The 14,052-nt window shown below is 39.4% G+C and overlaps 1 protein-coding gene across 3 annotated transcripts in view; it reads left to right on the forward strand.

Moving 5' to 3' along the window:
- Nucleotides 1–12,856, forward strand: part of C4H12orf75 (chromosome 4 C12orf75 homolog) — a 51,537-nt gene extending 38,681 nt beyond the window's left edge. The window contains exons 3-6 of one of the 3 annotated variants that reach the window (XM_081595679.1): nucleotides 765–800; nucleotides 1,613–1,692; nucleotides 2,679–2,716; nucleotides 11,716–12,856. In XM_081595679.1, coding sequence (XP_081451805.1) covers nucleotides 765–800; nucleotides 1,613–1,692; nucleotides 2,679–2,683 — 121 coding nt within the window. In that variant the 3' untranslated portion in view covers nucleotides 2,684–2,716; nucleotides 11,716–12,856. Of the gene's footprint in view, nucleotides 1–764; nucleotides 801–1,612; nucleotides 1,693–2,678; nucleotides 2,717–8,789; nucleotides 9,649–11,715 lie in introns of those variants that run through there. The other 2 variants (XM_081595678.1, XM_081595677.1) reach the window with 2 other exon arrangements.
- The last annotated feature ends 1,196 nt before the right edge of the window (nucleotides 12,857–14,052 follow it).

Genomic DNA, 14,052 nt, shown 5'->3' on the forward strand with positions numbered 1-14,052 from the left:
TAATTTATGAGGTAATAGATTAAAAATAATTCACTATTTTCTTACATTTGGGGAAGTTAAATATATTTTAAAACATTGAATATATCCTTGAGCTGAATCACACAAAAGGGGAAAGACTTAAAATACACAGATATGTCACTGGATAGGAAAAGAATATCTGTATCAAAAAATGAGGCATTCTATATGTCCACATCTGTCAGTTACAGCTTCAAAAACAATTTTATGATAACTCTGACCATTCAGAACCAGAGTAAATGGTTCTGATAATCTTGAACAAGTTTGTTACCATCATTTTCCTAGTATCTGTACTGATGGGTTATAAATCCATTTTAATTAAAAGTTGTAAATAGCACCTAAAAGTGTTATACCACTTCAATAAGCATAACACTAGGTCTACTATAGTATGACTTTGACACCTTTGAATTAAAAAATGATCCAACTTTATCAAGAGGTAAATGAGGTTGATCATTAGCTGGTAAATTTAGATTATGGGCTCAATTTGGACAAATTAGATCACAGGGTGGTTTTTGCCTTCTATGGGAGTATTTTCTGTGTGTATGGGCAGTGTTCAGCAGATAAATTCCAAATCTCCACTTCCTTTCTCTGTAGAGGTAGAGACAGCATACTCTGTTACTGAAATACTCGATGGAAGAACTTGAAAAAAACAAAACTGTCTTTAACTTGTCAGTCCACTTTTGCTCAGAACCAAAAATGAAGTTTCTGTGTAACCAAATGGCTCATATCAAATGTTTTTGATCTTTTAGAACAGAGGAATCGATAACGGAAGATGACAAGAGGAGGTATGTTTGGTGTTGAAGCTGCCTTTAATTTGAATAATTTTGGCCACACCTCATGGATTTAATTTAACACAAATTAATTTAACTCACAAATTTAATTGACCACTGGGTAGCACGTTGCCAATAATACAGATTCCTCCAGGAAAACTTTTGGTGCAGAGAATACAGGTGGGAGCATGCAGTATGATCAAGATCTTGCCCAGGGTTCTTCATTACCTTTGCTTCTTCCAAACAAACATGGTTTGTCCTCTGCATACAGCCTGTGCTAGTTTCCACTTGTGGACTTTGGATGAGCTATTCTCTCAAATTGGATGACATCTCTTCATTTCCTCTGCCTTCTCCATCCTTCCATCCTCTGATTAACTGCACTTCACTCTCATTACCCCTTACCTCTCTCTTTCTCCTCACTTTATATCTACTACACGTAAGGTGTTTTTGTGTGTTCATAGCACCTACTACCACATTAGGTGAATTCTTGATAAATGTTGACTGATTAACTGTAACATGTCATGCTACTGATATTTATTACTCCACTGAATTCTAAAAAATCCCAACTCCTTCTTTCTCATTGCAAGTAAAATGTCTAAAAACTACTCTACAGCTTTCCTTTTATATATGTAGCTCTTATTTAAACATAGAAAAACAATGATCTTCCAAGGACAATAGTATTCTGAATTCTACTTTTGAAAAGTCATGAATCAGTTTAATAATTCTGTAATTGTTTGAAAGTTCCCATGATATCATCACTTTATGCAAATGTATAGTAACCATGTAGTTTGGTCTGATTTTTCTATCTCTGCTTCTTTTCCATCAAGAAACTATGGAGGAGTGTATGTTGGTCTGCCTTCTGAAGCTGTCAATATTGTGTCCAATCAGACAAAGACTGTGCAGAAAAGTAAGTAAAACTCTGTGATATTTACTGTTTCCACATGCTTAATTTTTTGTTTTGTGAAAAAAAATGTGAAATTGATATTTCCACTTGCCTGGTTCACCCTAAATATTACTGAGTTTCAGTGAACCATGTATAAGAACCATATTTGGGACTTCCTTGGCAGTTCAGGGTTGAGACTTCAAGCTTCCACTGCAGAGGGCATGGGTTCAATCCCTAGTTATGGAACTAAGATCCCACATGCCACCAGGCATGGCCTAAAACAAAAACAAACAACAATAGTAACAAAAAAACCCCATATGTGCTCATTGTAATCATTTGTTGAAACTGCCACCCACATGACGAGAATAATTCCAGAGCAACAGTTAGCTTCTGTCTGTGGTTGCTCCATGGATATTTTAAATTTCATATTAATTTCAGTAATGATCAGTGTGGAAGCAAATGTTTCAGCAAATTTATGGAATTTTTGTAGAACATAAAGGTAAATTCCTGTAATACATTATAAATGTAACTGGTAAGTAACCTGGTGATTAGAAGAAAATTAACTGCCTTTTGTATAACGAAATAGAGGCTCCTTTTTCTGAATTTTAGTAGTTAGTAATTGTAGGGCTAATGAAGTCCTTTTGATAATAGGTATGATTGCAACCTTGTAGATAGCTTCTTACTTAAGTGAAGTTTTAATGTGGCTTGTAAAGAAGGCTGATTTACTAATCACTATACAGTTGTCTGATATATGGTTTTTTAAAGAGCTATTGATATGTACACATATAATTATATAGATGTAACATGTAATTTAATTTGTACACAAATATAATAAAAATATTATATTGTTTTTAACATACCATGGTTATTTGTTCCTCATTGCTTTTTCTCTACTTGATGATTTAGACTAGGAAATATGTATATATCCCAGCTATTTTGTTGTTCTATGGGAAACTGGAATATGTTCTTTATAACTGAATATTTAACTTTTCTTAATTTTCTTTTTTAAGATTAAAAGAAAATAATATCATGAATCAATAATCAAGAGGTACTGTATATTTTCTAAATAATTCTGTATATTTAACCTTGATGAATGAACTGTAGATATTAATAATGCTCTGTATAAGATTAGGAGGGGTCTCATCTTTCAGTTAAAACTGGAATCCAATATGTTTTATTGTAAAGAAGTCTTTAATGATTAGATTGATTTTCTCTGCAGTTACCTTTTTTCACTTAATTTTTTTCAACTGCAACTTAATTTATTAAATGGGACAAGCTATGTGTTTGCCTAGACTTACCAAGCTTTCACTCTTCATTGCCAAAATCTTTGAGGGTCTGTGACCTTGAAAATGATAGATAAGGAAAGACTAGAGAGGCTGGGAATTAGATTTGGATCAATATTAATGTTTGGCAATAGCCAGGGGTAGTTGATATACAGAGAGAAGATTTATCAGTACCAAAGTCATCAATGTGCAAAGATGCAATTTTGCCAGAAGGAATAGTAAAATTATAGACCAAGTTTAAAAGATGAAGCACTGTTGACCTGGTGAAGAGTGCGGAGTTAGAATTATATTGATACGATGAACAAGAACAAGGATGCAAGAAAGATTGCTTTCATTAACTACCCTCTGGGTACCAGATACTCTAAAAGATACTGAGCAACCATAGAGCCAAAGAGTTTGAGTTCACCTGGTCCACAATGCATGCAATGCTTAGATCTTGCCTGTCTTTCAGTCTTGCCGAACATCCAGTGATCAGGAATGCTCTGTCTTCTGAGATAGCCCGTTCTCTTTTGGGAGTCAGACAACCTTGGATTTGAATTCAGGCTGTTTCCATTATTAGCCTGGCAAGTTACTTCCCGTGATATTTATCTTGAAGGGGTCTTGTTAGGATTAAATATAAAGTCAATGGTACTTTCTGCTGTAATTGTCATTGTCATCATCACCGTCATCATCATCATCATCATTGTATCATCATCCTTTTTTGTAACCCGATTCCAGCCATTGGTAGACCAGAAGCAAGACTGATTTGATGTTGAACCGACTTCTTGCTCAGAGCCAGTATGGGTACTGGTGTCTGGGATGATATGGGCTGCAGAATAAACTCACAAATGGAGACAAATAAGCTTTCCTATTGGAGGAAAGGGACATGGAAAATGTAACTGGTTTCTTTGGGATAAGAAATACAATATTAGGCAGCCACTTCTTCAAAGACTTTCTCATCAAGGCTACAACATTATGGAGCATTATTCCCAAGTGCTCATATCCATATTAGGGTGTTGAGTTTCTCTTTAAGAGCTTGCTGGAGATTTTCTATTTCTAGTATTTTTAAGAGTTCTAAATCTCATGTAGATTTCTAAGTTCTCTGCTGTTTTTTTTCTGATGTGACTGTATTTTTTTTTATTATATGCATCAAATAGAAAAGATAATCTAGTTGAAAATAAGCACACATTAGTGTTTACCCTCCTGAAAACAGGGTATATTTCAGAAAGCATCTGAATAGAGTGGGAAGCAGTGCTGTGTAGACAGAAATCAGGAGACTAGGCAGGTCTGTATTAACACAGGACCTTAGATGAATCCCTCACTTTCTCCTAGCTTCACCCAATTTCAGTTTTCACATGAGAGAGTTAGACAAGATGATTGTGGAAGCTTTGTTTGTGGATCTGAAATTTCTTGATAACAATGGAGCCACACTGCTGGTGAATCAGCCCACATAAAGTTAGTTGACGAGCTTGAATATTTCCCTACTGCTCATGGCTGTTGGTATGAAAACAGACACTACTTTATTGCCATCCCTCTCTCCTCTCAACTTTCCCCATTCTTTAACTCTGTTGCTGAACAATCAATTTGCCTCTTTTGAATTATCTGAGAAGTTTTCTACACTGAAAGGCTGTCCATTTACTCAATAGTTAAGCATCCTCAGTAGTACTTATCTGTGAGGCGTCGGAACATGTGGCATCTGGGCATAAATTATTGGGGAGGAATGCTGATAAGAAGAGACATTTTATGGAAGAGATTGGAGATGCTTTTGTTTTTTGACCTAATCCAGAGATCAAATTGCCATCATCTGCTGGATCACAGAAAAAGAAAGAGAATTCCAGAAAAACATCTACTTCTGCTTCCTTGACTACACTTGAGCCTTTGACTGTGTGCTGCTGCTGCTGCTGCTAAGTCACTTCAGTCGTGTCTGACTCTGGGTGACCCCATAGACGGCAGCCCACCAGGCTCCTCCGTCCCTGGGATTCTCCAGGCAAGAACACTGGAGTGGGTTGCCATTTCCTTCTCCGATGCGTGAAAGTGAAAATTGAAAGTGAAGTCGCTCAGTCATGTCCGACTCTTAGCGACCACATGGACTGCAGCCTACCAGGCTCCTCTGTCCATGGGATTTTCCAGGAAAGAGTACTGGAGTGGGTTGCCATTGCCTTCTCCTTTGACTGTGTGGATCACAACAAATGTGGAAAACTCTTAAAGGTGGTCAATAGACCACCGTACTCACATCCTGAGAAACCTGTATGCAGGTCAAGAAGCAACAGTTAGAACCGGACATGGAACAAAGAACTGGTTCCAAACTGGGAAAGGAGAACCTCAGGCTGTATACTATCACCCTGCTTATTTAATGTCTATGCAGAGTTTAGTTCAGTTGCTCAGTCATGTCTGACTCTTTGCGACCCCATGAACTGCAGCATGCCAGTCCTCCCTGTCCATCACCAACTCCCGTTTACTCAAACTCATGTCCATCATGTTGGTGATGCCATCTAACCATTTCATCCTCTGTTGTCCCCTTCTCTTCCTGCCTTCAAACTTTCCCAGCATCAGGGTCTTTTCAAATGAGTCAGTTCTTTGCACCAGGTGGCCAAAGTATTGGAGTTTCAGCTTTAGCATTAGTCCCTCCAATGAATATTCAGGACTGATTTCCTTTAGGATGGACTGGTTGGATCTCCTTGCAGTCCAAGGGACTCTCAAGAGTCTTCTCCAACACCACAGTTCAAAAGCATCAATTCTTCTGTGCTCAGCTTTCTTTATAGTCCAACTCTCACATCCATACATGACTACTGGAAAACCATAGCCTTGACTAGACAGACCTTTGTTGGAAAAGAAATGTCTCTGCTTTTTAATATGCTGTCTAGGTTGGTTATAACTTTTCTTCCAAGAAGTAAGTGTCTTTTAATTTCATGGCTGCAGTCACCATCTGCAGTGATTTTGGAGCCCCCCAAAATAAAGTCTGTCAGTGTTTCCCACTGTTTCCACATCTTTTTGCCATGAAGTGATGGGACCAGATGCCATGATCTTACTTTTCTCAATGTTGAGCTTTAAGCCAACTTTTTCACTCTCCTCTTTCCCTTTCATCAAGAGGCTCTTTAGTTCTTCTTTGTTTTCTGCCATAAGGGTGGTGTCATCTGCGTATCTGAGGTTATTGATATTTCCCTCGGCAATCTTGATTCCAGCCTGTGCTTCATCCAGCCCAGCGTTTCTCATGATGTACCCTGCATATAAGTTAAATAAGCAGGGTGACAATATACAGTCTTGACGTACTCCTTTTCCTATTTGGAACCAGTCTGTTGTTCCATGTCTAGTTCTAACTGTTGCTTCCTGACCTGCATACAGATTTCTCAAGAGGCAGGTCAGGTGGTCTGGTATTCCCATCTCTTTCAGAATTTTCCACAGTTTGTTGTAATCCACACAGTCAAAGGCTTTGGCATAGTCAATAAAGCAGAAATAGATGTTTTTCTGGAACTCTCTTGCTTTTTCGATGATCCAGCAGATGTTGGCAATTTGATCTCGGTTCCTCTGCCTTTTCTAAAACCAGCTTGAACATCTGGAAGTTCACGGTTCACATACTGTTGAAGCCTGGCTTGGAGAATTTTAAGCATTACTATGCAGAGTATATCATGAGAAATGCGGGGCTGGATGAAGTACATGCTGGAATCAAGATTGCCGAGAGAAATATCAATAATCTCAGATATGCAGATGATACCACCCTTATGGCAGAAAGCGAAGAGGAACTAAAGCACCTCTTGATGAAGATGAAAGAGGAGAGTGAAAAAGCTGGCTTAAAACAGCATTCAAAAAATGATGATGGCATCCAGTCCCATCACTTCATGGGAAATAGATGGGGAAACAATGGAAACAGCGACACACTTTATTTTCTTGGGCTCCAATATCACTGCAGATGGTGAGTGCAGCCACGAAATTAAAAGGTGCTTTGGAAGAAACGCTATGACCAACCTAGACAGCATATTAAAAAGCAGAGACATTATTTTGCCGACAAAGTTTCATATAGTCAAAGCTATGGTTTTTCCAGTAGTCATGTATGGATGTGAGAGTTGGACTAGAAAAAAACCTGAGCACCAAAGAATTGGTGCTTTTGAACTATGGTTTTGGAGAAGACTCTTGAGAGTCCCTTGGACAGCAAGGAAGTCATACCAGTCCATCCTAAATGAAATGAGTCCTGAATATTCACTAGAAGGACTGATGCTGAAACTGAAGCTCCAGTACTTTGGCCACCTGATGTGAAGAGCTGACTCATTGGAAAAGACTCTGATGCTGAGAAAGATTGAAGGCAGGAGGAGAAGGGGACGACAGAGGATGAGATAGGTGGATGGCATCACCGACTCAGTGGACATGAGTTTGAGCAAGCTCTGGGAGATGGTGAAGGACAGGGAAGCCTGGCATGCTGCAGTCCATGTGATTGCCAAAGTCGGACATGACTGAGTGACTGAACTACAGATGTGTAAAATCTTAGTGAGCCAAGTTCACAGTTGAATTGGTTACTTTTTTAAAGCTACGGGCTTAAATGGTAAAGAATTTGCCTGCAATGCAGGAGACCCAGGTTTAATACCTTGGTTGGGAAGATCCCCTGGAGAAGGACCTGGCAACCCACTTTAGTATTCTTCCCTAGAGAGTTTCAAGGGCAGAGGAGCCTGGCGGGCTACAGTCCATGGGCTCACAAAGAGATTTGGACACAACTGAGTGACTGACACTTTCACTTTCAGAATCTCTTAAAGTTGGTATCTCCAGATGTGTAGTTTCTTCTACACGTGACCCAAGGGTGGAAGTTTCATCTGTTTAGATGTATGGAGTGCTGCCAGTGCAGTGATGCTTCTCAAATGCCAGTGGATGGGCTTGCTACATCAGATCCCCAGGGAGATAATGTGGATGGCTCGCCCCCTCCCAGGAGGGTCTGACTGAGCAAGGAATGAATGGGGTTGTGGCTGAACAATCTATATCTTTGTGCTGTTGATGGATAGCTAGGTTTGGGCCTCATCCCATTAGTGTATTTGGGTTGGCCAAAAAGTTCAATTCATAAGATGTTGTGGAAAAACTCAAACAAACTTTTTGACCAACCAATAGTTTAATTATGTTAGGTAGTTAGAATAGGAAACAGGAGTCCAGAATGGCGGTGGCTAAAAGACAAAGAAGGGAAAAGCCCAGGAAAGTAGAACAAAGGAAGTTCCGAGGACCGGAGTGAGAACCTCAGATAGAAGAAACAGCACTCCTGGCTAGCCCAATTTACATAGGGCAGGCCCAGGGGGAGGATAAAACATATAAAAAGAAGGAGCCAAAGGGCCACATTGTGCTCTCCCTTTCTCTTCTCTTCGTGTCTTTGGGTTGGCATGCCCTCACTCCTCGAGGATGGATTTTTCCTGCTGTTTTCTAAATAAAATTGAGCTGTAACACGGAGCTGTAACACTGATCTGTCTAAGAGCTATAACATGGTCTGTTCGAGACCTGAGAGCTATAACATGGTCTGTCCAAGACCCGAGAGCTGTAACACAGTCTGTCCGAGAGCTATGACATGCCGAGGTCTCTAATGTCCATCGCTTCAAAGTTTTGTTGAGACGAGACAGAACCGAGGAGAATACACTCGCCTGACAATTATAAGTTGAGAAGTCTCTTTCTCCATCCACCTTTGTCTCTTTATATCAGTATCATCAGTGCTTCACCCTGTGCGGGCCGCGTTTTCGTTCTCAGATCGATGTTAAACGGATGTTGAATGTGTGTTCTACAGAAAAGAAAATAAGTAAAAAATTTGCAGGCTTAATGCTGATGTATTTTTATCTAAGTATTGCCTTTCGTGCTTCCTAATAACTCTTTCCCCTTTTTTGTTTGTCACCCTCATAGCCTGTTCATCAAGATCTGGATGAAATTTTTCCTTCATGGGATTTTGTAACGTGCACAGACATTTCCAAGGAAATTCTAAACAGTCGCCACCCCTCCCCCCAAATTCTTAATTGATAGTTACATACTGAATGTTGTGGTACTAGAAAGGAATTGGTTAAACAACATGCTTGGATATGGAGCTTTCCGTGATCCACCTGCAGCAGACAAACTTATGTAGGGTTCTTGCCCAGCTGGTCACTGTGTCCTCCCTGGGTTGTCACCTGAACATCCCCACAGCTCATGAAGATCATGTCTTTTCACTGATGCTTTTTTGATAGTTTTTATAAATCACAGTCCTTCATCTATTTATAACTTAAAATAATAAGGCACTATCAACGAGTTACCCAAAGTAATATATTTGTCTGTTATTTTTCACTATTTCTATTTCATGTTGATTTTTAGCTGTAAAATTGATTAAATTGATTCTTCCTGCTATCTCTTTCCCTTTTTTACTATTGGTTTTCATCTTCATTTAAATGTCAAAGGAGTTTCTTTATTGGGAACAACGCATTACATGGCAATACTTCAACTGCTGAGGTTTGCATGCCATATGTACATTTCGATTAACTTCCTCTTTTCTTTAGTTAAAGGCTTATGTAACTACAAGTACTTCATACTCATCAAGTCTCCCATCCTACCTGTGTGTGATCAAAGCATCTTATCACGTTAATTCTGTACTATTTTCAAGGACTTGTCATTGATGATTAGTGGGATATTTGGAAAGTTCTTAATTTGATAACGACCTTGTGTATCCACTTAATACTGCAGTGTAAATCACTCAATTGTATTTCAACAATTAAAACATTTTTATCCCTCTTTACTTGGATTTCTTCATTATTTTTTGGAAGAATGCTTTCAAATAAGTCACATGTTGTGATATGTAGATACAATACATCAGTATAAAAATAATAATGTATAAATGGATTGCCATGAAAAGAACAAAATCTTTCACAAGATGAAAATCATTACCTTATGTATTCCATACAACTATCATAGGGACTTTAAATGGATTTGAAAAAAAAAACAAACTGAAGATTAGAATCACTGAGAAATGATTATGATACATGTACTCCTGTCCCATATTCACACGTCCATAATGGCATTTAGGTGAAATATCATGTTTATCCCATAGAGATAACAGATAGATTAACTTTTGAAAACTTTTAATTTTGAAATAAATTTCAATTTAAAGAGGAGTGTAAGGATGGTACAGAGAGTTCTTAAATGCCATTCTCTAGCTTTCCTCAATGTTAACATCTTACATAAACATAGTATATTTGTCAAAACTGAGAAATTAGACATTGGTATAATGCTATAAACTAAACTACAGGCTCTCATTGGATTCCATTAGCTGTTCTGTTAGCATCCAACCTGAAATTCCACTGCATTCTTTTTTTTGTTGTTTAATTATTTGTTTGGTCACACCAGGTCTAGGTTGTGGCATGTGGGATCTAGTTCCCTGACCAGGAATGGAACCAGGCCCCCTGCGTTGGAAGCATGGAGTCTTAGCCACCAGACCACCAGGGAAGTCCCAAAATTCCACTGCATTCTGTTGCATTTGTCATCCTGAGTTTTCTCTTCCTGGCGTTTTCTCAGAATTTCCTTGTTTTTCATGACTTGAGACTTTTGAAGCCTACATATTTTATAGTATTTTCCTCAGTCTGGATTTCTCTGATGTTTTCTTATGGACGGGGGTTATAAATTTGAGGGGAATACCACAGAGATGAAGAGCCCCCTTCATCACATCATATCATAATATCTTATGACTTCAACATAATTTGTTATTGGTGATATTAACTATGATCACTTAGGAGCATCTGTCAGGTTTCTCCACTGTAAGGTGTCTTATATTCTGTTTGCATCCTCTGTTCCTTATAAGTGAGTCAGACGTTTAGACCACACTCAAAAAAAGAAAGTGAAAGTTGAATCACTCAGTCGTGTCCAACTGTCTGCGACCTCATGGACTATAGACTACCAGGCTTCTCCGTCCACGAGATTTTCCAGGCGAGAACACTGGAGTGGGTTGCCATTTCCTTCTCCAGGGGATCTTCCCGACCCAGGGATCAAACCTGGGTCTCCCACATTGTAGGCAGACACTTTACCGTCTGAGCCACCAGGGAAGTTTGACCACACTCAAAGGAGAGGGGAATTAAGCTCAACTTCCTGGAGGAAAGAGTGTCAAGGAATTTTTAAGAAGCATTATGTATTACTTGCCATAAAAAAATGAAATCTTGCCATTTGTGACAACATGAATGAACTTATTTTTGTTAAGTGAAATAATTCAGACAGAGAAAGACAAATACTGTATGATTTCACTTATACGTGGAATCTAAAAAACAAAACGAATGACTAACAGAAACAGTCATGCAAACAGCTGTTTGCCAGAGGGGAAGAGGGGGGAAGGAATGAATAGGTGGAGGAGATTAAGAGATATAAACTTCCAATTACAAAATAAATGAGTCATGGGGATAAAATGTACAGTGTGGGGAATATAGTCCATAATAACATAGCATCTTTGTACAGTGATGGATGGTAGCTAGACTTACGTGGTGATCATTTTGAAATGTATAGACATATCAAGTCATTATGTTGTGCACCAGAGTTTACGAAAGAGGTCAATTATACTTCAATTAAAAAATAAAAGGGAAAGAAAAGGGAAAAACCACAGTAATTATTAAGTATTTTGGAGGAGACACTTTGAGACCCTGAACATGTCCTGTTTTTAAAGATTTGCCCACTAATTTTAGCATTCATCCTCAGACCTTGCTGGCAGCATATACTGTGGCATTCCAGTGCTCATGTTCTACTTCCCTTGTTCGTTCACGTGTGTTACTTGGAATCCTTCTCTGAAGAATACTTATCTCTTCCCCCACATTTGCCTTCCCAGGTGGCTCAGTGGTAAAGAATCCATCTGCAATGCAGGAGACACAGGAGACTTGGGTTTGATCCCTGGATCAGGAAGATCCCCCAGAGGAGGAAATGGCAATCTACTCCAGTATTCTTACTGGGAAATCCCATGGACAGAAGAGCCTGGCAGGCTACAGTCCATGGGGTCACGAAGAGTTGGACACGACTGAGTGACTGAACACCCCCATTTACTTTTTATTCAATCATTTATTTATATCCATAGGACTCATGGATACTACTTTCTTCTTTAGGTTGTAGTCTAGCACTATAATGATACCTATTTTATTGCTCACATTGTTCAAGTTTTGCTCATTGGTTGTTTTTTCATGTTAGTTCTTGAAAAACCCCATCCTTTGTTCTTCTTAGGTTGACTTTTATTAGCAAGCAAGAACAAAAATCCAATTCAAAAGTTAGTTTAAACACATTCCTAAAACTCCATCAAATTTTATTATAAATGAACAGTATTTTCCGTATTATGACAAGTCTTGTCATTTTCCTTCAACTAGACATTATTTAAATTTAGAACCTTGTGATTCTTACACGTTAATAATAGCACCCACTTACTTATGTCTTAAGTCTAACGATTACCATTTTTATTAAGTATTGCAAGGATCTTGAGTGAAAGTCTTATTAGAGAAGAGTAATTACTAATGTTAAGAGCTTTCTAAAGTGAGAGATTGGCGAAACCTTTCATTTCAGTTCAGTTCAGTCGCTCAGTTGTGTCTGACTCTTTGCAACCCCATGGACTGCAGTATGCTAGGCTTCCTTGTCCATCACTAACTCCCGGAGCCTACTCAAACTCATATCCATTGAGTCGGTGATGCCTTCCAACCATCTCATCCTCTGTCATCCGCTTCTCCTCCCGCCTTCAATCATTCCCAGCATCAGGGTCTTTTCAAATAAGTCAGTGCTTCATGTCAGGTGGCCAAAGTATTGGAGTTTCAGCTTCAGGATAAGTCCTTCCAATGAATATTCAAGACTGTGCCCAAAATTTGAGAGTTAAAAACTTTTCAAACAATGTATTCTGGTTCTTTGTAATTCTGTTACTGAAATGTATACTGTATACTGGAGAGATGAGTTTCAGAAAATTTCTGACTAATAAAATTATTTTGATTGGAAAAGATTTCTTAAGAAAGCTTCTATGCTAGGAGACATTTATTTCTAGACTTGGTTTTAGGAGACTGCTTGAATTTAGTTTTGGAAGAACTGCTTCAATCTCTGGACTGTAGATATCTGGTTTTGGCAAGTACAACTAACTTCTGGGATTGTATGGAAGAGTGGCTGCCTTGATGAACTGAATTCTCAGAAGTGATCTGGAGGAGGCTCTAGGGAGAGGAACAGAATGATGGAAGAGGCTAAGTTAGTACTTGCCTGGAGAATCCCCATGGACAGAGGAGCCTGGTGGGCTACAGTCCATAGGGTCACAAAGAGTCAGACATGACTGAAGTGACTTAGCACTAGCACAAGTTAGTACAACTGGGAGTTATCTCACTGGGCTTTCCAGTTGCGGAGAGCTTGAAGAGGAAAAGCAGAAGATTCTGTTTTGCAAATGGGAGCTTTATGTAATCGTATCATATCTCTGCCGAAAGTTGTGAAGAATTTCAGGAGTGAAAAGTTATGTAAGGAACTCATTCCCAGGAAGATAGCTTACATTTTCTTAGCTTACTTTTACTTAATGAACATGATAAATCCAAGCAGAACAAAATGATGTGCTTTCCCATTGATTGGTTTCTGATACTCCTTTCTGATTCTTAGTTGTTTATTGATCATCTCCAATTGAGTTCTTGCTGTGCCCCACATGGACACCAGTCACTGAGGATACTGCTGGAAGACTCAACCCCTGCATTCGGGGCTCTTTAGAATAGCAGGGGAGAGGGCACTGGGTAACCTGTAATAAGCACAGAGCAATGCCCAGGGGAGCCTGATGGCTTTGGGAGCACAGTGCAGGGGCACCCATGTCAGACTTCTGGCTTAGGCTAGACTTCCCAGAGTGCAGTTCCCTATTGAGCCATAAGGGGGAGCACCAGGTAGCCAAATATGGGCAGAAGACAAGTAAGAAGGATTGAGAACCTCAAGCCCAGAACCCCGAAGACCCTCAGCGTGTCCTGGGAACTGCTGGGAGTTCATCCTGGCTGGGTGGAGATGGTGGGAATTAGCGGGGAGAGGTGGGCAGGGTGACTGGGAGCTTCATGGGGTGAGGTGGAGCTTCTGCTGAAGACTGTGGAAAGCCACTGTGGGGGGAAGCAATTGTGGGGTTTACCTGCTGGGTCCCCCCAGTCACTGTCACCTAAGGGCCATCAGAAGGCTTCGTCTTTTG

This window comes from Giraffa tippelskirchi, chromosome 4, assembly GCF_054371585.1.
Source record: "Giraffa tippelskirchi isolate mGirTip1 chromosome 4, T2T-mGirTip1v1.2.pri, whole genome shotgun sequence".
Taxonomy (NCBI): domain Eukaryota; kingdom Metazoa; phylum Chordata; class Mammalia; order Artiodactyla; family Giraffidae; genus Giraffa; species Giraffa tippelskirchi.